General features: G+C 39.0%; 1 protein-coding gene across 1 annotated transcript in view; it reads right to left on the reverse strand.

The window, feature by feature from the left end:
• The window catches only part of diaph2 (diaphanous-related formin 2), a 520,520-nt gene that overhangs the window by 109,352 nt on the left and 384,894 nt on the right, over positions 1-26,274 (reverse strand). The window contains exon 26 of the mRNA XM_084719553.1: positions 26,009-26,133. Within this exon, the coding sequence (XP_084575679.1) occupies positions 26,009-26,133 (125 nt within the window). The remainder of the gene's footprint in view (positions 1-26,008; positions 26,134-26,274) is intronic.

A 26,274-nucleotide genomic window follows, 5' to 3' on the forward strand; every position in this document is an offset into this window, starting at 1 on the left:
GGAGGCTGCTGTATTTTTTACTGAACTGGGAAGTCCTGCTTTTTGCTTCTGTGTCCCTACTACCTGACACTCTTTGCAAAACACCCTAAAAATCATTATCCTGGTATCCCTTGGTGATTCAAATCCATGATCAATAAAACCCCGTTGTTTCTGTTTGTTTTCATTTGAATTGTTTTAGTATTTTATATTTTTCTGAACTGTATTTGTTTGTTTTGTCTTCTTTTACCTTGTATCTTTTATTATTCTTATCTTTGTTTTTTAAATTGTATTTTTTAAATTATTATGTACTTAAAATCATTGTAAATGAGTGCCAGCTGTCAATGATTTTTTGAGTTTAAATAAAGGTTATATACTGTATACTGGAGCACAGATCAAAAAGGGGCGGTCAGTTGAGACGCTTATTCTAAATACGTTGCATACATTTCCAAAGAATGCTCCTAAAACCTGAATAACAACAGCATTTCCCACATCTTAAAAGAGAAATACTACATTTGGGATAAGACCGAATTTGAAACATCCAAATGGAAGATTATCATATTCAGAATAATGGCAGAAATTAATGTGCTTGAAAACATAGTCAGTGATTTGTGTTGTGTTGGTGAAAAAGTCAAACACACCAAGACCTGAGCACCTCCTTTGCAAACACAACATCCATTCATTGCTTCAGTTTACAATACTTCTTGGCAAGCAGCATTCACCACCAAGATCAATGTGGGGACTCATCAGTTGTAAGACAAGTATCTGCATATCACACCATCACCAGTACAACAGGTATGTAGCTTGGCTGTGTTACCTGCTACAACCTGCTACCATAACACCAACACTGCACTCGTTTGGCAGTCTGCTGCTCTAATTTGCATCAGATTACATTCCCACCGAGGCAAACTCTCTTAATGGGTAGCATCATCCTCTGCAGGTGGCACAGAAAGAAAACGTGAGTTGGGGACACAAAAATTATCTGCCTGCTCAAATACTCACTTGTCATTGGCTGATTGCTGCCATGATGACATCCATTTGTGACCTGAGATATCATTTTCAACCACTCAATCTCTCTTCATTAACATTAACTGCACCATTCTACAATGTGGACACATTAACCCAGTTATTTTGCTAATTACCATATTTGCACTTTTTTCATTCTTGGCCTGCTGTCACCTGACAGCTTACAGAGTTGATCAGCCACTATGCTGCCTCTTCAAAATAAAGCAGACTTGTATAATCAAACATACTACATCTGCATTTTAATTGTCACTTACATCACTGTGTGTGAGTTATAATGAGTGTTTGGTGGGTGTGTTTAACTAAATGCAGCACACCTTCTGTCTATGCGCGCAGGGGTAGGTTGTGGGTTGATGGTGGTATTGAGCAGGAGAACAATCTATATCAGTCATTAAAATGCAAATGTGTTTACCAAGTCTAGCTTTGATGCTGCACTAATAACAAGCAGTGGGGAACAATCATGAATCAAACTTGTGTAGCGACCTATTGAACGCACACTGACGCCATGTAATGAAACAAGAGCTGAAATAAGAGCAGTTTCGACAGTCAATACAAAATCCTGTCATTATCTGAGAACGTGTAACAGGGAATTAAGCAGCACGAGATGACGCTGGCACAGGTCCAAAGCTGCATTTCAAAGGAAACCTAGATTCCATGTCCTAAATTAAAGACTATTGCAAGTGAGACAGATCGGAAATGCTAGCGTGCTCTGTAAATAAACATGGCTGAAAGCACAGCACCTGTTCATGCATTGTAATCCAATGCAGCTGGATAGACTTTGCAGGTAGCGCCATGAAGGCTCCCCCTCTGACTGTGTCTGCTAAGGCATAGAGTTAGTAACACACCAGGTTTCTAACACGAACACTCATGTTATTCAAGGCCTCCTCCCTAACCCAGTGGGTTCCCAAACATTTTTGGCTTGTGGCCCCTAAAAATGAAATGAAACTCATCACACATTGCATATATATGTATATGAGATGAGAGCAATGATACAATATTGTCACATTACAAAATTATTGGGATTTTAAACAGTTTGCTACTTGCTACGTGGTGTGATAACATCCAGTATATCACAATTTATTACATTTTTCAACGTGTAATAAAATCCTACCAATGCTGCTGACCGTGTTTAATTGTTGAATTGTTGAATGTGTTGAATGCTATAATACAGTACACATACAGCTTTTAAATGAAAATGTATTATGGCTTTTGTCAGTGTTTGGTTTGTCTGACCACTATAGAAACAAGACAGTTCAACATGGTGTCCTCCACAGAGGAGGACCTACAACCTCTGTAGATATAAAGGGCTTATTCTATTCAAAGTATCAAAACACACACTTTTCAGGTGATTATACACATGAATATTATATTCCATTCCTGCAATAATCTCTTCTAAATCTTACACATTGTACCTTTAAAAAAGAGAATGTATTGTATAGTACTTGGTATGCACCTCATCTCTTAGTACTACTGCAAAGCTCTGAAGGATATCTTGTGTCTCTACTGTAATATGCCATTATGACGGACAGAAAAAAAAAAGCCAATCTTAGAGGAAATACCCTAATTCATCTGTGATCTCTCATTAAGCACCTAATTGACCGTGATGTCTCCCTTCCCCTATTGGCTAGTGATCTGTGAACATGTGGATAACTATCGAGCAACACGCCCAGACCTAAATAAATAAACTCCAGATGAGCACAGAACAGCAAAGGAAGGTTTGGTCCCTCCCTCTACACGAGGCCAATTAGAGAAACCGGTGTTTAGATGAGACAGCAGCCACATCGAGAGAACAAAAGGGATTAAAGCCATAACAGATATCATACAGGAGAGAAGGAAACCTTTGGATGGAGCTTTCAGATTGGATAAATGCTTGCAAGAGAGCGTGTAAAACACATTATGATCATTGCATGACTATGAAAGTGTGAACATGTGCCTTAGTATCCTGGTTTTCATTATATTTGGGATATAGCATTTACATGGAACACAAAAAACTTGTTATTCATATCCCTGAATACACGATGATTAACATTGTTCAGGTTTGTGCTCTTCTGCCTGCAGGTTAGAGCTGAAACAATTAAGTAGTTAATCCATTAGCTGTCAAAATGCCAACTATTTTGATAATCAATTAATTGTTCAGAGTGTTTTTTTTAAGAAAAAGATGTTCTGCTTATTTCAACTTCTCAAATGTGATTTTTTTTTCTATACTCCAATAAAAATAAGTTGGGATGTTGGGTAAAATGTAAATTTAAAAAAAATCTGATCTATATTCAATTTCAACCAGTAAGATATTAAATGTTCAAATTTATCAACTTAACTGTTTTTTTTCTAAATACTCATATTGAATTTGATACCTGCAACATGTTCCAAAAACATTGCAACACGGGCATATTTACGATTGTGTTACATCACCTTTTTCACTCAGTAAGTGTTTGGGAACCGAGGATTTGTTGAAGTTCTGAAAGCAAAATTCTCTCTCATTCTTGCTTGATGTACGACTTCAATTGTTCTGGGGTCTTTGTTATCGTACTTTGACAGGTCTGGACTGCAGGCAGGTCAGTCTAGTACCCAAATTCTTTTACAACAAAGCCACACTGTTGTGCATGCAGAATGTCTCTTGGCATTGTCTTCCTGAAATGAGCAAGGATGTCTCTGAAAAAGACATTGTCTGGATGGCAGCATATGTTGCTCCAAAACCTGTACCTCACAGATATGTGAGGTTAACAATCAATCTGTTGAACTTTCCCAGTATTGCAGGCTTAAAATTCAGTATATTTACAAAAAAACTACTAAGTTTGAACATAAAATACCTTGTCTTTATAGCATATTCAATTTAGCATATTCTCTTTAATATAGGTTGAAAAGGATTTGAAGACCATTACATTCTGTTTTTGTTAATGTTTTACAAAATCCCCCAACTTTTTTTGAATCTGGGTTTTAGTCTCTTTATCCTCTGTGACAATAAACTGAATGTCCTCATTTTGAGAAAGTTGGATATTACCTGGAGTAGTCAAAGTAGCTTAGATGGTGAGAAATTAAGACATACCTGCAGTAGGGTTGCAGCTAACAATTATTTTCACTATTGATTAATCTGTGAATCATTTTCTTCCTCAGGCTTAGCAAGGATTACTTTCTTGCAGTATAGAATTTTGTTTAATTTTGGCCTGAAACTAATATTTATTTTATTTTTCTCATGTTTTTTGTCAACAAGCAGGACTGTTAATCAAATCTGTGGTCTCAAGTATGTGAAGAAAAATGAAGTACTCCAAAAATCTAATGGCTGCCCTGGGAATCTGTGTGGCAACGCGAAAACCATTTGGGGCTCTGCTCAGAATATCTTCTCACTCATAAAATCTCTTCTTCTTGGAATCCTGAAAAGAGTTAGCAACCCACTTTGGAGCTTAGTCAATCTGAGAGAAAGGGATTAAGAGAAGAAAGGAGATGGGTGACATGAGAGAGTGAGGATGAGGAAGTAATAGATGGGTGAGGGAGACAGAGGGAGTTACGGAGGAGGGGGGTCCTCATCTTTTGCAAATCGTATCATCTCTGTGAAAGCGGACAGAAAGATAGAGATGAGCATTACTACTAATCTCCAATCCGCACCTTGAAAAGAAGTCTAACTTTCATTTGCCTCCGACAAGCTTCCTCGTGTGATCTCGGTGGATGACAAAAGCACTCAATGAACAGATTACATAGTGTATTTACTGTCCCGCAGTATGTAGTGAACCTCCAGTATGGAATCTACTTCATTAACTATAATGAACCCAATTTTAGTCTTTTCATGAATGTTTTTAAATACTCCAGCTTTGGGGAAAAACATACATTATTTTATATAAAGTCACAGCAATCGGTAGAGTGTGAAATTAAAACTAATCTCAGACAGGATTATTATCTCTGATCAGCCTTGCATCAGGGAAAATACTTGATACTGCTCTGTTTCAGATCAAATCTAATAAGCTTAAAGGTAAGTATAGGGCTTAGTATTCATTTGTGGATAGAAAAGCCCATTCTGTACATAGTTCACTTGTAATATGATAAGGAGATATTGTTGGGGGATTAGGTTATCTCCCAGGAGATCTATTAGTGGATAAGTCCTACTGGCTGTCTTATGAATCATTACCTTACTGGTTACAATCTGATCTGCACATGCTCTCCCTCCAACTACCAACACAATGGCCATACACACATGCATACACACACATGTATACACAGTGTTATTTAAACCCCTCTGCCTGACAGCAGGTAGATTCGTTTTCAAGGCATAACTTAATGAAAAAAACCCAGCATACAGTGCACAAAGTGATGCAGTGAAAGATCACTTAGGGCGTCATTCAGCTTCAGTGAAAAGCACAGAGAGATGGGAATCAGTGGATTGCCAACCTGTGTCCACAGCACAGCAGGGCACATCCACAGCCCTGTGTGGGATGATGACCAGAAAGGTAGGGGAACAGAGACGGCGTCGGCTGTAAATCCTGCAATAATGGCTAAAGTGACATTAAATAACACAGGGACTAATCTTCTTCATGGGGAATACAGTTTCAGTCAAACTGGCTCCAGCAGAGTGCTTTTTGGCTATTAGCACAATAACCAAAATGGAGGGCTTTAACAGGATGGAAATGGAGAAGCAATCGGTGGAATGATTCTGTGAAGAATGCTACAAAGTCTAATGCCATTATTAACACATTGGAGCTATGTATCACCAGCCTGGCCCTATCATTACACATTCAGCTCAGAGAGCATCCCCCACCACAGTCACGACTGTGGTATTTAGCAAGGAAAAAAAAAAAAAAAAGACAACAAACTGAACAGTATTCCTGCACAGCGCCTACGGGTTGGACGGGTGGAATTCAATCCACTTTTTTCAACCCGTTAGAAATCTATTAGAGGCCAATAAGGATGCTGAAGGGAGAGGGTCTGAGATATTTCAGGTCAACCTCGGAGGTTAATTGTCGAGTCGTCTGTCTGGTCAGTGAGGGGATCACTGTGTGAAACCAATCCTAAAGGCAGGGGATGAACGGTGAGTGTGGATGGCATTCAGGAGATTAGAGCGGTTGATGGGAGAGGCAGGGGTGGAGTGAACGAGAGACAGAGAGAGAAAGAGGAGGGAAACATGAACCCATAGACCTCAAATCAACACTTTCACAAGACTGCCAATGCTAAGTGGGTTTAGACATACACTTAATGTGCTTGAGAGTGGTTATGTGTAGCCAACAAGGCCACTGATGCGAGCTCTACTTACATTTGAAGTACAGGGTGTGGTTTAACCTTTGTGTCAAGTAGAGGTAGAACTGAAATGCTAATACTATCAAAAATAGCTACTCCACCTACTAACCATCACCTGCTGCAAGAGGGAAAAAAACACACACGCCACACACAAGACAACCTGCACCACCCACTCTCTCCCCTTGCTGAGGTAATTAAAGAGAATCTGCTGAACAGAGGAGACAAACTGATTAAAGTCCAGTTTAATCACATCCACGGAAACCTCAAGGAACTCCTGCTCGACTATTGCTTCTCCTGTCTTTTGTGTTTCCATTTTAGAATACAGGGTTGGGAGGGATACTCTAAAAATATATTCTGATACAGTTAACTACCTGTTAAAAATGTAATCAATAACCTGATCCAAAGATGACAATATTAAAGCACTGTAATGATTACTTCCCATTACTTTTGGATTACCTCAATACCAAATACAGTCTTTTTTTTGCCTAATATCTTTTATATTTGCTGTTAGGTTTCTGATTGTTTGTCCAGCTATTCCTTCCTTTGTTATGGGTGAATGAACATTTACATTTATTATACACATTTACACATTTTTTACTTAATAATATGATAATTCTCATTTTTTCCAGTCATATTTAGTAGAATTCCTAAAACACTTTCCTTATGAAAAATGTCTGCTTAACCCAGGTGAAGGCACGCCACACATGCACATGCACAAGCACATTATCATGATGGTACCACCTCAGCCTCATTTAGAGCTGGGAAAAACTCTGGATCAGTCGGTGAACCTGACATCAGCGGTTGCTCTGTGTGGCTAATAATAGCAGTACATGTTACCTGTAAATATTTCTTTAAATTAGATGTCAAGTCCTAAGACAATGACATTATTTTCACAGCTGGAATACACAGTCTACCCCTATTATGAACTGTGATGTTGCTCCTCTTTTCTGATTTAAAGGCAAAATTGTGCTGACATTTACACTCAATGAAGCATTTATTCACTAGAGGTCTTGATCTTGAATCGACTGTAAGATTAGCTGGTTTCACTGAGACTCTGAAGTGTTGCAATGTGTGCACACTGTTAACGGCAGTACACTCCTCTTTACAGTGTATTTTAAAATCTTGCTGATAACCCCAATTTTTACTAAACATATCTGTAATCTGATTACATCTTTTTCCTGTAACAGTAACAGAATAGTTACCTTTGTGTATACTAACTACGTACTCTTGTTACATGTAATCTGTTACTCCCCAAGCCTGTTAGAATAAACAAAAACAGATGTTAAAAATAAAACAACAAAACAACAGACGCTGAGGTTGGCAATGAGGATTTTTTTTTTTCTTACTTTGTTCTGATGAAGGTCAAATTAAAATGTAGAATGCAGACTGCGGTGGGTGGTGATAAATATTTGGCTGTCTGCTCAGATGTACAGTGAAAAGACACGGCCCTCCTGTGGGCATCGCTCCACATCTCTCTGGCCGTCCCCACGCCAGTCCCATTTCACAACTTGTTCTACATCTGTGACACATAAGCACACACACACACACACATACAGGCTCTCACATATACGTGAATGCATCGAGGCACTTTTCTCTCAGACACTCACACATACAGAATGTCCCTCATCACCTTGCTCAGAGATGAATGAGTTCACCACTGTCCTCAATCATTTTAATCACTTCAATGGAAAATGCCTCATTCACAGCTATCATTCTGTACTGCCTTGCAGCTACCTCATGTATACACAATCTGACTCTCCCCAAAACAGCACCACACACACACACACACACACACACAGACACACACAAACACAACGACTGTCACTCTCTGATAGTACAAACTTCTCAGCTTAACCCCCACTACTATGTTTTCTGGCTAACATCTAGACCTGATGACAATTATTACTTTACAACTATTATAAACATATAAATTAATAAATTATGCAAACACTTGCGGAATATAGAGTAACCTATTTCAGTGGCTAACTTCAAGATCTGCAGTTTGACTTTGAATTAAAAGAAGCATTTTATTGTATTCAAATCATCATGCTCTCAGTCCCTTAAATATTTTTTTTCTCATAAACAATAAAAAAGAAAAAAGTGTGAAAAAATATATCAGTTTAAGTCTATGGTATATTTAGAATATTTCCAATTTACATGCAATTTACATTGCCTTTGCTAACTGGAAACCAAACATATTATCACTCTGTCCAAACTAACCAAACTCCATGGGCAAAATCTAAATTTTTTACCTTGCAGAACACAGGAGTAGACCAGCATCCCCGATGTTCTGTGAGGTAAAATTACTGACCTCGCCTATGGACTTTGGTTGGTTCGGACAGAGCGATATTTGGCCTGTATAACAACAGTTTCCCATCAGAAAAGCCTGCCTGCCCGCAAAGTAAAGACATGTAGGTACTGTAGGTAATACACTGACTATAGATGAGTACCTCATACAACCCCACTTTCCCTTTATTAACTGAATTTCAATCTACATTATTCCTCTTTAAGATACCTTAGCTGAGTACAGGATGCTCAAATGAAAAAGCAAGACTCTTCTCCGCACTGTCAAAGGTTACACAATAATGATATCCATAAATTAAGTACATAACCCTAAACATGGAGGCACTGGCAACTCCTGTTAACATTTTGTATGTCAGAAAATGTAGTGTAACAAAAAGCAACACTCAATCCTGTAATTAATATTAATGATGTTAATATTGCTGTGAGGCTTAAACTGGAGTTGACCCGAATGTTCCAAAGCACAGAAGCTTCATTTGTAACCATGGCAATCCAACCCATAGGAATGCTAAAATTAGTCTTATAAGTCATTTTTTTTCAACTGTACTATCTCAGTGACATGCAAAAGAGGGAGAATGGTAAAATCCATAATGGACATAAAAAGGTATGGGCTTAAATTTTAATGGCATTTTTAAGTTTTACTCTAAGTACTGCCTTCTGAGAAGGATGCTGAATACACACTCACTTATTTTTTATGTATCATTAAACTGAAATGCCCGGTTTTAGATTTATTTAAGCAACAGACACATAAAATAACAGTAGGTAGTCTAGATGAAATGAAGACTCAACAGCTAAAGAATGTGTTAATTATAATGAAAGTACTGAGTCTCAAACATGCCGATTCTGTGTAGGCTAGAAAAAAAAAAGAAAAAACAAAACATAATTATACTAAAGGCTACAGAGCGATGATGAAGGTTGATCAGGTAGTTCAAAGGTTCAAGTGGGCGATTACGGGCTTTTTTTTTTTCCCCAAGCAGACAGCAGCATCATGATTTTTGTGCATTATGTAGTCAATAATTACATACAACTGTAGGCAGTCTCCCTGAACATATGCAATAATGAGAAGTCTTTGAATAATGAAAATATATAGCCTAGTTGGTAATAACAGGACAAACTGGTCGCTACAGTCTTGTTTATAATTAATAATAATTAATAATAATCTCCAGGTCCATCTCTTTTTGCAAAGGAATAAAAGTTGTGAGCCATGTATAGAAAAAAAGTGTCACACTTTAAAAACTACCATTATTGGCATAAAAGTGATACACAGTGTAATAGAGTCAGACAGTCGCATCATACTGGAAATTTCATTTTAGTCAGTCTTTAAAAATCTGATTTGTACATACAAACTGTAGGAGTAGGGCAATGGAGCACATGCAAATAGAATTATATTTCAGATGGAGCATCATGACCTTGCTCACAGAGGTTTAAGAATACGACCACTGGATCAAACAAGCCTGAGGCATCCTAACCTCTGCTGTGCTATCCATCAAAAACACGCCCCACAAGCGCTTTCAGCCCACAGAGCGCATAACAACTGCAGTCAGTCATTCAAATTGCTCCAGATAGTCTTTATTTTGCAACACCACCTCTAGAAACAATGTGGTTTTCAGTCCCAGTGATTGGGGCCATGATCTGCTCCTCTGTGGTGGAGATCTTATTTGACTACATTTTTACAGACAACATGCACATCTCCAATAGGTCAGTGTTTTGATGATAGCAAACGTAGAGTGTTGCTGTGCAACAACACCTCATCACCACTGAGCTGTGGCAGCACCAAACCGATGTGTCCCTCCAGTTAACGCCTGTTCCTACCTACACCTCTGGATGTGTGTTTTCACACCTGTGCCCGCTCTGTGACTTGTAACAGCGGGACACGGTTGGACAGAAATGTGCTTGAATCTGCATTACAGTTGGCACAGTTGTTAGTGTGTTAAAACATCTCTGCACTGTAGGCTTGTAAGGATGGAGGTGTGCATGTGGTTTAAAAAATCAAAAATAGAAAACAACATATTTTGACAAACAATCTCATTATCACGCAACAGTTCGGGTGTAATGTTGTGAAGTAGGAGGAGCTGCTCGTTCAAAAAGCATTTTTCACCCATTTCTTTGCCCAAAAAGCTCAAAGTTTCTCAATCTAACGTGGTATAGAGAGATGGGAGCCTCCTTTACAATAATATAGTTTTATGTTATGGGCATTTTTCTAACATATTCCAGATTTATTTCAGAAAAGTCACGTTTTCTCCATCAGTTTGGCGAGCTGGTGAGCACCCATCAGCCTCAGTGGCTGTTGCCATGGAGAAGATTCTAGCCAGAGGTGCAAATCAGAGCTGTAGCTTATTCAGATCATTTCTTCATTGTTGCCATTGGGAACAAAACACCACACCATAGTTGCTGAAGTCATCTAATATTGATGTGTGTGAATTGATTTTAACTGCGGGAGAATTGATTCCAAATGAATTATCAGGTTTCTCTAAAGCATTAGCATCATCAGCCTCATTTCTGTGCAACAGAATACAGTATAGACCCTTTTCACAGCAGCCATATTGATATGAAATAGTAAGCGCAGTATTTACCAATAGTGCTAATTAACACTGTATTTTATTCAATGTAGCAGAAGCTTTCCAGTGAGCCAACATGCACAATAGCAGCACCCTGACTCTGTTTGACCTGAACAGAATGAAACCTTAATTAGTATCATTTAACACCTGTGTTTATATTACTATCTCACGTCAAAAGTTGCAGTTAAAAAAGGGTTAGGGTTAGATCAGAATGTTTCTTGGGAGTTGTAGACTTCTTTATGTATGTAAGAGGCTTGAAACATTTTAAAGAAGTATATCATCTAATGGTATCGCTGATCTCAGGTACTCGTGAGTCAACCTGCCAGGCCTCAGATACGCTCCAGAAGAATCCATGAATCAAATTAAAGCTGCTACAAAGAGTTTTTGACTGGTTATGAAACAGTCTCAGTTTCATACTGATCCCTCTATATGACCTACATACGCAAACAAGACCATCCGTGAGAAGACTGGCTATTTCTATATAGTTATGCTTGATGCCTGCCACCGAGTCAGCTTTTCCTTGAAATCAGATCAAACAAGCCTGTTTGTATTTTGCCAGCAAAAGTTACAATGAGTCATATGTTAGCCACTTAAATGAGAAGCAGGAAGAGATGTTCTTTTAGATCATTGTATTCCTGATGTATTTTATTGTTATTACTGTGAAAACACTACCGCTTTTGTCTACAGGGCCTCCAATATGAAGCTCCTTTTAGTAGCTTCAATGCATTTCTATGCAATCAATTAAGCTTCCATAGCCTTGATGACACATGATAAATATTAAAGTATTTTCTATGCAAACTGTGGGGTATTTTCGTTTTGCGCTTATATTATGTTGCAATTTTAGTTATGTGATGGTCTAGAAAAGAGCAAAATACACACTAAAAGACACTTTATTCCACTTCAGAGACTCTGGGTATGTTTCTCAAACAGAAATAAAATAAAATCATTAAATTGCAATTATAACCATTAGTTTTTCCTCAAAACTTCCACTATGAAGAGAGAAATTTAAGCATGAATTTAAGGGTGTGTTCTCCTTGAGAATGCTGTTTACATCCTGTCAATGCACACCGGTGAGAAGGAGTACTGAAAAGCGCACTTTTATTTATAGAAAAGAGAGAATTTATACTTTTTTCTTGCCAGATGGAATAACAAGCCAATGACAAGACAGCCCATGTGAGTAGAGAAGAGTCAATATTTTTGCAAAATGAATTTCAGTTTTTCAAAATGTATGCTTTCATACAGACAGCCTGTATGAAAGCATAAAAGTCACTTTGATTTTCAAGAGTACTCCTGTCTGCCAAGATTTTAGATAAAAAGAAAATACCACTTATGTACTTATATATTATTAAAGTAATTTTTGTGAGCACAAGAGAATGTGCAGAGACTCAAGGGGTTTTCATACATGTTGAGAACAACTGCATAACCATCTGCACGGGCACCCTTGAAAGTCGTGGCACAGGAAAATAAGAAAGCAAGGAGAGCAACAGAGAGATGTGTGGTCTCTATGGTTCTTACCCATGTTCTTAAGTCAGGATGGAAAGCTGCAAGGCATCAAGGCAAAAAGCCCAGGGATCAACCATAAGTCTTCATCACGGAAAGTCAATTCAAGGTCAGCTGCTGGTTCAGGTAGCAGATGTGTCTCACACATCCCTGTTGCTGTTAAATGACAGGGCTTAGACCCACCAGCAACAACAGTCTGTGCATGTGTGTCTGTCTGTGTGTGTGTGTGTGTGTGTGTGTGTGTGTGTGTGTGTGTGACAGTGAGAAAAAGAGAGAAAATAGAGTGAGGAAAAACTGGATTTGAAACACAAATGTTTCTCATCCACCTTCACTTTTATGTCTATGATACTGCAGCTAAAATCAATGTATTAAATGTTTCATCTGTCACCAGCCAGAGGTCTCTTCACAGCAAACTGGCTTATATCATGTAATCATGTTCATGGAGAAGCCATCATCAACACAACCACTAGCACTTCTGGAGGTCACCCTATCTATCCTCGCTTCTAATTGGGGGTTAATTGTCAATAAAAACCCACACAGGCATGACTGCTGTTTTGACTCGTGGTCTATTAGCCCTGCCGGTGACAGCTAGTTGTGAATACTCCATTTGCCACAACACGCCTGACATATTATCAGTTCAATGCATTTGGAAAGAGGTAATGATCAACATACAACAACCACAATGTATGTGTGAATGTGGGAGTGTTTACACATGTCAGTTAACATTACAGTCTTTTTGCCAAGTCCGTTGGTCTGTGCTATTTAGGTACAACAGAACAAAATTAGAAGATGAAACAGAGAAGCAATATAAACCAATGACTATTTCAAGCCTCGCTTTTCTTGTGATTGCTCTAAACACAGGAAGTTACATACACACTAGGCACAATCATTGATTCACTCCATTGACAAAACAGTCAATTATTGCCTGGCTATATTTATTGACCTGTAGGCAGAGGGGGTATGTATGTTACGTGTCCTGGCATTTGTTATCAGAATACTAGTACTAGAATTACCGCCTTGTGGTGTTATGCCTCCACCAACCAGACCAGTGTAGACAAGTATGTATAATGTCAAAAAAATTGAAAATACTTCCCTTTAAATATTTGTTTTCTTTATTTTTATGAAGGAAGAAAAAGTAAAAATTTTGCTTTGTTTCATTTTTTTGCTTACTACATATTCCATATAATTCAACATTTCAAAGTTTGATGTCTCCAGTATTAATCTATAATGTAGAGGGACAAAGGAAGACATTGAAATAATTTCGTAAAAATATTTAGTGTAGTTTTTTTTAGCCCTATAATTACATTTGTGATTCCAGTGAATACTTTCTAGAGAGAAACATACTGTCTTAATTTAGAGACTATTTTTAGAACATCATGATGTTACAGTGAAGTTGACGTTATATAAAACATCATTATCTCATCATTTTATCCTGTTCAACATTTGTGTGGATTCTGTCATGATTAGCTGCTGAATTCTTGAAAAAAACAAAAAAACAAAAATGAGCATGGACACTATAACCTCACAAAAAGAAGTTCTGTGAGGTCACAGTGCCCCTTGACCCCAAAATTGCATCAGTTAATCCTTAAGTTTAAGTGGACGTTTGCATCGCATGTAATGAATTTCCTTCCAGATACCCTCCTGAGATATTGCACTGACGAGAATGGGAAGGATGTGAGGTCACAGTGAACTTGAGCTTTGACCTCTGTCCACCAGAATTGAATCAATTTATCTTTGAGTCCAAGTGGACATGTGTACCAAGCTTAATAAATTCTGTCAACACGTTCATGAGACTGGGATGGATGGACTTCAGATAACAGTGACCTTAAAGTTTGACCTTTAATGATCAAAATCTAATCACTTAATCGTTGAGTCCATGTGGATGTTTGTGCCAGATGTAATGAAATTCCCCCAAGGTATTTCTAAGATATCACTTTCATGAAAATGGAACAGAAGTGGGGTCACAGTGACCTTGAACTTTTAATCAGTTCAAGTGGACATGGTTGCCGAGTTTAAAGAAATTCCATCAAAGTGTTTTTAACCCAAAAACACAACGCCCACAGCCACAGATGTTTCAAGTGCGGAACCATAAGAACAGGCACATCACTATTCTTGTTAGGTTCATACAAAGTTCATACACTGCTGCTATACCGTGCCAGCTTTTGACTGTTCATAGCAGAGAAACAGTCAAACATTCCTGCCAATTAAGACTTCAGAGATGGTTCTCAGTATTGGGAGGAAAAAACACATTTTTTAAAAAGTCCAATAAAAATATCAAGGTCCTGAATAGAGGATCAGCAGCATCACCAGTATTTTCATTGAGTGCTTGAATGAGGAGCGGGAGTGTGGAGTTACAAGCCTCTCAGCACATGTCATCAGCAAAGAATATCCTCTAAAAGCTGAAATTCAACAGTGTGTTTTGACAATTCTGTCTCGGCCTTGACTGGCAGAGAATGCCAGCCAATCCCCATTTGAAATGCGACAAGGAAAAACAAAGCCTGTCAGAATGAGTTGGAGAGATGTCTACTGAGAGCCACATGTGGTGAGAAACAGAGTCGGGGGAGAGGGAGAGAGAGCCTGTTCCTTCTCTACATGACTCTGTCCCTGAGACACACGTCATGCTGCTCCCCCCACAGTGGGTGACTCTGACAGGATACTGTCGGTGCAGCATTCTCCCTCTGTGTGATTGATGAGCCTCATTTTGCCAATTAATGGAGAATCCCCTGTTGACTACCATCAGATTGCCGTTTGTAACTGTTAGTGTTTCTGACTGTCACGGATTCATTTTAATTAGAGATCTCTTTCTCCTCCGACTTTTCTATTGTGCCTCAAATTTGCAGAACCGCGTGCATAGTGACACACCGGGTAAATGGCGCACTGTGTTATTTGCCATCATTAATTTATCTGCAAAGTGCATGGCTTAAACTGTTGAAGGCCAAATCTTTTTTGAAGGAGTCAACCCTAATGTCGACCATATACCGTATCTTATAATCAATTAGCAAACGTGAGGCAATTAGTGCACTTTATTTGCATAATGAAGCACCTAATTGCTCCAAAGCGTGCAATTGCAGTCAATAAGTTCGGCTAATCGCTTGTGGGGCCATGAATATGAGCAGGCTGCAGGAGAGATGGCCTGCAGTCAGGCAGACACAGTGATCTCTGGGACCTGTCAGGGGAGAGGAGGGATAGCCACAGCAGAGCAAAGTTAGAAATCAACAGAGAGTCCGGCAGCAAACAGCAGAACAACACCGTATTCCCTCGACAGCATCAGCAAGAAAGGAATAACATTACAGTGGGGAGGGGAGAGGAAGTGTTTGGGCATTAGTTTGATTTACATTTTAGAGAGGCTTTCAACTGGCACACACAGCAACTTCAGCTAATGATACTCGGGCCTTTTCATCAAGGGCCTTTCCTCAGCCTTTTTGGGCGATGCCCCGTAGCACGTCTTTGCAATAAGGCACAACAAAAAGGGTGCTATGGTCTGCACAGAAATAAATGTCAGCCGCTGTATAAATGTCTGCTCTGTACACTATCTACTAGCTTTAAGTACATTTCACCCAACTCATCTTACAATTAATTTCTGCTTTAGCAGCTGTAGTATTATTATTTGCTATTTACAGAAATTACATGAATGGATAATGCAAGAGGAGGCAGTTGAGAGCATATGAAAAGCATTCTGTGTGCTATTTTGTCTACATGTATTTTCCTGTGAGTCAACCTGCGTCATTTAACTCATCTTCCATTGTGGATTCACACGCTGAAAAACACGGTAAACCCTCGGTGGCTCATATTTACTAGACAAATAACTCCAGTCACGTTCCCCTTCCACTTGCATTTGATAGAATAATTTGCCAACAATGGGCCTGCCATTCAACTGAGTCTCAGGGATTTCATTAAAACATCAAATGAAAGTGAAATCATGAGCCATGACGGTGGAGAGTGGGGATGGCTAAGCAGAGAAGCGTGGCTGGTGTCTACTGCAGGATTAGAGCTCAGCAACAAGTGCTCAAGGGGGGCTTTGCATCAAACCCAGGAGCCCATGACAAATGAGGGCGGCTGGGCCTCTGTCTATTACCCTGCACTAAGCTCAGGCCTTTTGGGGAAGTAATGAGGTGCAGATTGGTGCTGCTGCCACTGGGTCCTTAGCCTGACTTTCTGTAGAGCAGAAATAATCAGCGGAGACCTTGGCCAGTAGGGGCAAAGCTATAGCAGCAGAGCAACACATGGAGACATGAAGATAAAACAGATTAACCAAACAAATAACTCCACTCAGAACACCATAGCCTGTTTCATGGAGGCTTTCCACCTTATTCATATACGTTGCACTGAATATACTGCATATTAGCAGTTGACTCTGTGTCCTGTGTATCAACTTTACACATCAAGCATAAGCATGAACACAGGAGGTGTGTAAGGAGGCATTTTAGATCGCAGAAGAGCAACCCAGAATCCCAACAAGACACAACCTGATCCCAAAGGACCGCCCTCAAGACTGGCAGGGCATGGAGGCTTCATCAGTGGAATATGACAGTTGTTCACTCAGGAGCAAAGGAGGAGATCCAGTTTACATCATGGGTGCACCCCCAGTACTCCAGCGCCACACCCCCACATGCCCCTGGGAGCTGCAGTCCACGCAGCCTGTCAGCAAGCTTACTCTACTGGTTAATGGAGCTGCCACATCAGGCCGTGTGTCACAGCCTAACAAGATACTGATTGGCCAACTTCTGGGGATTTCACTCATATGACTAGAGGGTGCCGAAATGGTCCTCTGTCAGGCAGTGAACGCGATGTCCCAAAGATGAGGCAATTGCGACATATTTTTTTGTTTGAGAGGAAAGCAGTGCATGTGTATTCAGTGAAATCTATCACTTGACTTTTTTGGCTTCATCAGAGTTTGATATATGGCTGATGTGTGTCTCATTTGGTTCAAATTTTGCTCAGAGAGGCAGAGGTGTCTGAGCCAAATTCAAACATCTGTCGTCAAATGGAGAGACATTACGTGCTGAAACTGCAGTATATTTCTTCATGTCCTTGCCTTCAAGTGTCATAAGGTTCAGATCTCTACATAATGTCTGTACTGAGAATCTGTTTACTTTGTCCTAACTTGATTGTTATTTCTAAGGTCACATTTTACACAATGACTTGAACTGATCTAAAAACTATTGCCATGAATTGTCTAGGTCCCAAGTTTTTAATGCATCAATAATTATATGCCAGTAATATAATATTATTCCGAAAAAGGGCCATTCTGCATAGTTTTACTTTTCATACTTTGAGTAAATTTTGATGCTAATACTTTTGTACTAAAATGCAAAAGTCTGTATCTGTTTCTTTGTTTTGTCTGTTCTGAGCTACTATAGAAATATAACGAAAACACAATTGTTCTTAATTCCAGGTGATTATATGCTAATGAAAACATAGTTATGAATATTATCCAAATAGATCTTACACACTGGACCTTTTAAGTAACATATTCAATGCAGGACTTGTACTGTGGTGCTTACAAATGTGCAAGTGAAACGCTTGTGCAGACAATGAAACTTATGAAACTTATTTGTTTCAATAATTGTTGTTTTCTGGTCTCAAAATGCTCCAAAAGGCTTCATTTCCATATTAAAGTCACTCAATTAATTGACTGGTCACCAGTATTGACAAGAACCGTATTAAAGATGGTTATTACTGTGATATTGTAACAATGACATTTATATCATGTCAATAATACAAATATGATCATATCATGTAAATAATCAGCACCTCTCAAAAATACTGTATGCTCTTAAATATTTTCCATTTCTCTGTGTTCTTGCTTTGTCTCCCTCCCCCAATGTCCAACACAAACACCTTTCTAATGTCTATTAGTGTAACTGAACTTTTTGTACGCTTTTGTACCGTTATTAGCATCCTTATTACAGTTAAACCAAACGGGTAGCTGAAGTCTTATATTATAGATAACTCAATATGTGTTTTGGACTGTTGGTCAGATGCAGAAAGCTTCAAGTTTTCAGATGGTTTATAAACCAGATAGTTAATGGATTATTTAAGAAAAAAATCAACAGTTTAATCAAAAATTACAATAATCATCAGTGAAGCCCTAGTGAATTGGTTAACTGATATTACTACAACATTAATTAAAGGAAATAGGAGGTTCTGGACTGTAATGAAACGGAGAGGTTGTTGTACAGTATGAAGCTTGGCAGAGGACAGCACTGTATAACAGCATGACAAGATATACTGTAGGTACAGTGGGTTATGCAAAGGAGTTCTAAAGCTGTAAATACAAATGTTAGTCATAGCGTACTTTTGAAAGTCAATTTAATTGACTCGCTCTGCAACAATGCCAGTTCACGCCTTACTTAAGGTAATTAAAAACAAAAATAAATGTGGTACTGCATTTTATATTTGTCATCGGAGGTAATGAGACAGCACTGAGTAAATAAAAACGAAAATCCTTGGTAAGACAGCAACATAATCACTGCAACCTTCTTTCATTTACATTTTCTGTCTTTTTTCTTTGCAATAATCATAATTAGAATTACAATTTTAATTTTAGCAAGTGGTTTTTAAGACACACACCTATTAGAATGTGTTAATTAAAATCTTAGTATCTCTTCTGACACGCAGGATGCAACATGAAAGATAACTGTTCGAGTGATTGCAATTTTCTGTCGCTCTATCCGAGTCTGGACAGTCACACCGAGGTGAGAGAGACAGACGCAGAACTCACTGGCAGGGAAAGAGTCTGGTTTAAGCACCTCTACTTATTTACACTGGTTTCCACTGAATTTTGGATAATTAAAAGGCTCCACGGTTTATCTGTGCTTCAGTTAATTGGCCACACAGTTTACAGTGAATTTCATTAGCGTAGGAAAACATTCGGGTTGGGGTTGGAAGGGGTAGGAGGGGGTGGGGGGGGGGACTCGAAGCAAGGTAGTGATTAAGAGAGGGAGCTTATGTGTGCATGAGAATGTGTGTCTGGTGGGGGGAGAGGGGTTGGGGGGCTGCATTTCTTTATTGCTTTAAAAATTATAAAGAGCTGCTGAAAGTGCCACCAGCATCTTTTAACCCAGTTTTCTTGTATCCAAACATACAGAAATAAACATGATGATTCTGTGAATAATCTGACTTACTTCTCATTCAAACATATAAAGGTGTGCTAAAGTGGGATAACTCCTTCAAACAACACACTGTGCTTCTGCAGACAAAACAAGCCTTTAACAGGGGGTGTTTCTGCAGTCGAAACTCGGCAGCCTGCTAAATAGAACAGTTGTTTCACTAACAACCATTTATTTAACCTTAAGTGCCTGGTGCCGATACGAGAGAATGCTGTGTCTGGGCCTGTACACACACCTAGCCTAAAGCCAACAGAGGCTCCAGTTTGACAAAAGCCATCCATATACACATTGTAGTGAACCTCTGCCTTTGAAGTGTGAACTAAATCAGTCTGAAGTCTGAGAACAACAAAAAGGTGGTACCTGTATAAATGTATCTGTCGATTTTTAAGCCACAAAGGTGGTATTACAGGCTAGCCCCAGGGCCGTGAAAAAGTGTGTCTGGGCTGACCCTGTGTGGGCAGACTGAGTTGGTGTGAGAAGCTGGCACTATTAGCTGTGTGGGCTTTGTAGGATCCCACGACTCGAAGCTTCCTATTCACCACCAGGTATCAATAACTACTGTGGATCTGTATTGAACACCTGCTTGTGTTGGCAGGTGATGATAGACACGATAGAAATTATCCAAAGGAATTAAGTACATTTGGGTCAGAGGCCGGTTTAACAGATAGATATCAGTTGGATAATACTGCCTAGTCCTTGAGTATCTTAAGAAGGACATGTTTGCCAGGAATGTTTGGGTTCATTAAGACTATTTTCAAACTAAAAACACGGTCAGGAGTGATGGCTTCTAGGCACTTGGCCTTTAATTCAGCCTTGTGGAAGAATTCAAAAGCTATACAAGGACATTTTACAAAACTCAATGATTGTCTAACAAAAAGTAAAATAGTTTGAAAAGAAAAAAAATGGAAAACAGGAGGATTATGTAAATTTAGAAAGAATTTTAGAAGATGGTAACAGGTAAAGGCTGGGCTAGCTAATATTTCAATATATTCCAATATAGATAAATACGTAACAAAACATTAATAAACTTTTAGAAGGAGTAGATGCTTGTAACAATTAAATTGAGCAATCTGTCAATGAAGTCTGGTAGACAGGAGGAACTGAATCACTTAACTTTGACTTCAGAGTGTGTACTTTCAGAGCAGTGGGCTTTTGTTTTCAGGATATGGGGCTTCGCTTTCTGTTGACAGACAACCGACAGTTATAAACAGCTGATCAAGTGACAGTGGAGGACTCGTCGCTGTTTGTTACTATCAAATGACAGTGTTGCCCTCGTCTTGTTCTCCTGCAGTGTTCCTGCAGCCTGCCTGAGCTTTCCTCATGTCTGGGGAGGAGAAGGCAGGGGAAACTTCGCTTCAATCTTTGGTCATACAGTAAATAGGATTTCAGCTGATTTAATATACAATCTATGGCTGCAACTCCCTATTTGGACAGCAGGACTCATTTTTGGATGTGCAGTTGTTATATAGCTTATATAATGTCCCCTCTGTCCCTCTGAGGATCTTTGCCCAAGCCGGCAGACTGGTCCTTTAAGTACTGATATCAACCTCACTATAATAACACTAATTATGAACATTATATTTCTAATCAAGCTTATTTACATAAAGTAGTCATCGTGCAGTAAAATGGTCCCTATCAGTGTTTTACTATTATCTATAGTGTAATTTGGACAAATATTACAGCTCCATTAATGTATATGTTACATTTTACTGCCATACATCATTAAGGTTGTTTTAACTACTTTATATACACTGCTGATTAGTTTAAGCTACTGTGCCTCACATAAGATCATTGTATGTTATGTTACACAGGGCTTCTCATTTACTTTATTACTCTATTTTATTACACTACTATTATCTAATGGTTACTTTATCTATTTTTTTTTATTGTTTTCTCTTTATCTCACCTGATAAATGTACACCTGTCTCTTGTATTTTTGATATTCTTATATGTGTACTCTTATAGTTGATATTTTTCTTCACTTTTTATTTGGGCAAGGGAAACTTATTTTAACCATGCACAGGACAATAAACTTTTTGACTTGACTTTGACTTGATATGTTGGCACTAACTGGTACATTATTTCAGAGAAATGTGTATATTGAGTTTTGTGTTGCATGTTGCAGAGTAGCCTAAACATATTGGCATATTAATTTTAAGTCATGTTGCCCAGCCCTGTAAGAGGTGTAAAGAAACTGTAAAAAGCTAAGCATTCATTTGTGTCAAACAGTCCAACTCACATTAGAGTAGTCTGAGAGAAAAATTAAGACTAGCTAAATTTGTTAGCCCAGTCTACATAGATCTTAATGAAACTGGTCCCAGAGGACAGCTGCTTGTCACTCAATGTGTGAAGATGGAGGAGAATGATGTGCTCTGACTCTGGCCTTCTGGGAAATAAAAGGTTAAGCTAAATATCAGTGGGTGGGGTTAAGGCATTAAGTACAGCGAGGGGAGATGTATTGGACATGTCCAGGCACCCATCAAGGTTCAGTCCGGTCTCTCATCATCCCCATCGAGCCACCTCACGACCATTAATATTCCAGTATGCAGAGTGCCGCGCTAAGCCTCCAGCTCTACTCTATCATATCCAGCAGAAACTGGAAATGTGTGTGTGAGTGTAAGTGTGAGTGTGAGTGTGTGTGTATGACAGTGTGTGTGTGATAGCCATAGCCTCTCTGGTGAAATAAGGCTCTCTGGGGGCTTGTGCCTCAACTCTACAGCCTTTGTGGGCTCCCATTACTTCTGACAGATAGAGATCACTAAACTGCTGAACAAACACCCCATTCAGTCATTTGCATACATTACAGTAATGGAAAGAGAAAAATGTATCAATAAAGCCAAATGAAGTGCTTCCACTAAGCTCTTCTTCTCTTTTCTTTTTTTCTTTCTTTCTTTCCTACTTTCTTTCCTTCTTTCTTTCTTGAGCTTGGAAATCACTTTTACAGATGTGTTGCTTTAATTTTTTTGTTTTTGGTTTCATATGGTATTTTGTCACTGTTTGTTGCAATCTATTGTGAATGTAGAACAATAATAATTTCTTCCTTCCTTCCTTCCTTCCTTCCTCCCTTCCTTCCGTCTTTATTTCATAATTGTTGTTGACCTGTTGGTAGAAATTTCTCCTCATAATATTTCATGGAATGATTTCTTCTAAAAGGTTAGCACATCAGATGGTGTGCGGCAGAATTTATCAGACTTCTTAATGGGTAAAAACCTGAATTTCTGAAGCCTACACAAATTAGAAACACTAATCATGCACGGCGAAAAAAAACAAAACAAAACATAATTCATTGTTGAATGTTTAATTAAAACTATGCTACTTTGGGGCACACATTACATTTAAAACACCTTGCAGTGACCATGGTCCCCTGAAATTAATCTTAGGAAAAAAGCTGACAAGAGTCAGAGTGAAACAGGGGCACAGGTATTCAGCTACACATGCACTGGAAATGACTCTCTCTTTCTTTGTAATACACACACACACACACACAAGCAGACTGACTCATTCATCACAGTGCCCAACAGTCAAGACAACAGAGCTTCACTTAACTTTTTCAGGGTTGCTCGAGCATCAAATGCATGACTTTTAGCTGTTGTTGTTCTTCCATCTGTCACGCTTCAAGGAACCAACATCCTTTTTTTTAATCCCAGGGAAAAGTTTAAAAAGGTATGTTTGCCTTGACTCTGCTATCTTATGTGTACCAAAGGAAATGTCAACCCAGAATATAGCACTGTATTTCACACTGCCATTGTTCCAACACTTAGCTGTGCAACACAGTGTTACCTAAGCCACTAAAGCTACTAAAAACCTCAGCAAATCAAGCACAGTCTGCGCGCACAGAAACAGCCCAACATCTAATATCTTAGGGAGGTTTAAAGTGGTAGAAAATATTGTCCTGGGTGACAGACTTCAGAGAAGTGGGTTAAATGGAGACACACACATACAGAAATGTCCCAATGAAATACACAGATCCACAGCTGATCCAAAGGCACCGACTAAAATGTGGTCCTATTGTTACGTACTATGAGCATCAAGACAAAAACAACTTTGAAGGAGATAACAACTGTTTTCTGCTACACAGGATAAAAGACAGTGAATAAAAAATTCACTACTACACGGGAGAATTCAAATTTCACGAACAACTTGTTATTGTGACTGTTTTCCATTATTATTGATTACGTAACTTTATTATACACAGGAGATGAAATTCAGATCAAACACTCGAGGGAGCTGACTGAGAGAACAAATGAAAACATACTTTTCATTGTTTGACTCTTTCCTGTGCCTCCATGTGTCTTCATCATAGACGTGTATATGTAGACGCCACATTGGCCGTTGGATTGTATGTCAAGGCTGGCCTGTAAACAGACAAAAATAAACAGAGGAGCAACAGTTTTTTCTGGATAAAATGTGCTGTAACTTTTAAATGCCTCAAACGATCTCAATGAGTTGTTTCTTGTGAGTTCATGAGGAGTCAAAATAACTAATTACAAGTCTTCTTTTAGGGTAATTCTATTTTTATGATTATTTTTACGATTCTGTAGTATAATCATACTTAAGTATTCTTTAAACTATGTAATCTACTTAGTTACTTCTCCATAATAAAGTAATGTTTAAGCCTTCAATTTGAATTATTATGTGTAGTTGTTCCTTTAACTCTGTTCAATTTCTCGTTGTTTTACCACATACTACGAGTGTATCTGTAGTGTGTCAGACTTGCAGCTTTCTTTCTATTAATATATCCAAACAATGTTCTGGTACTTAGAACTTATTGCTAAAAAGTAAACAAAATGTGAAAAACAAGATGCAGTTTCTTAGAGAACTTTGGATGTATGTAGATCATAAATCCTTGAATATAACATAATTCACTGAATTTGATTACAGTGCTTTTTATCCAGAAAAACTGCAGCTCCCCTGTCTATATGTATTTGTTTACAGGCCAGCCTCTCCTGGTCGAATATGACAGCTATGTCAAAATATTCATGACCCCCCCTCATGTACTGTATCTTGAACTATTATGAACACACCCCAAAATGGAACGCAACACAGATGGAAAATGAAATATACATGCCTGTCAGGACCCGCCTACTTAAAATAAGTCAACAACAAAAATAGATCTCATTAAATCTCACTAAACCTCCTTCCTGGTACCAAACTGGATCAGGTAGGACTGCGAGAAGGGTGTTAGAGGGGGAAGTTAGGTGTTTCAGGTCATGGCCAGCCAGCGTCTCTGCCACACTCAGGGGAAGAACTCCAGACAGTGAGGGAGAGCCATGCTGCAGTATATCTACACTTCTCCATTTCCTCTCACTCAAGCCTGTAGCTCCCGAAGGGGCGCAGGAATCAATACTGACATCGGGGGGCAGAGTAGCTTTCTTGCCTGCCTGCTCCGCCTGCGAGCCGCTGCCGCCAGGGAGGTCTCTGCTTCAGTTTTTTTAATTACACAAATTTAAGTGCCCTTCTTTGACTGGGAGCAGATTGTTAATGTGTTAGGAGGCTATTACTCTTATACCACCCAATGTGCAAAGTCAGCCTTAATAAATCTCAAACAAAAGGATGCAAAAATCAGGTTAAATGCTGTCTTGCGTGCGAGCATATGGAAACACCTACTCACTCGTTCAGTTACTCTTGAGCAATCCTTTCTTTTCTTAATAATACTGCAGACAAACAAAGAAGACACCGCTGACTGCTTTACTGTTTTTTTTCCCAAGAAAGGCACCCCAGCCTGAAGGTATTGAGTGATTTCCACCATTGATCAAACCTATACAGTGAGGACCTTTCCTCTCAGAAAGGGCATTCAAGAAAGTGCAGAGACATGGCTAATTCAATTTGGGAGCAGAGATGCTTGGCTTTAAGTGAAACACTCTGTTATCGAAACAGGAGAGGTGCCATGAGAGAAGATAGTGCGCGGATGGTTGTGTGGAGAGGCTCGTGGCCGGTCAGGAGATGAAATCAGGGATAGGCGATAAGTTGGTGTGAGGGGCTAGAGCCCCTATTAGAGTCCCCCAGGGGACAGGCAGCGGTGGCAGGGTGCAGTAAAAATAGCCACAGGCATGATTTCACTCTCGGGACCCAGGGAGGAGTGAAGAGGGAGATCTGATCAACATCTCACAGCAAGGCAGCCAGATCCATTCCCCAAGTTCCCCTGGGTGCCACCTATCACACCAAGTGACTTAAACTGCTTACCGCTGCCAGGCGGAACACAAACAGCACACACTGCTCTTAGCGAAATGGAACATACAACGTCCAAATATGCCAGAATTCATATGTTTTTGAGGAGCAACTTGAAGTATAAAAATGCCCACAATGAAAAAAGGATATCGACATCTTTTCCACAAACTTATCTTGTTGGTCGTCCGTTTTGGGGAAGTTCTCGATGTCGTTCTCCAGCCTCTGAATGTGACGTTCCATGGTGGTCAGACTGCTTTTTAAGATCTCAGCAGACACTATTGACAAAGAAGAAACACAAAGATATAAAGAGAACTGATTAGCAACCACAATTAAGCTTTATGTAGCAATATTCTCTGAAATATACCTTATATTTTACTTTATATTATATTTATATTTTGACTTTATATCTTAATTTT

The sequence above is a fragment of the Lutjanus erythropterus genome, chromosome 5, assembly GCF_056507025.1.
Source record: "Lutjanus erythropterus isolate fLutEry1 chromosome 5, fLutEry1.hap2, whole genome shotgun sequence".
In the NCBI taxonomy this organism is placed as follows: Eukaryota; Metazoa; Chordata; class Actinopteri; order Lutjaniformes; family Lutjanidae; genus Lutjanus; species Lutjanus erythropterus.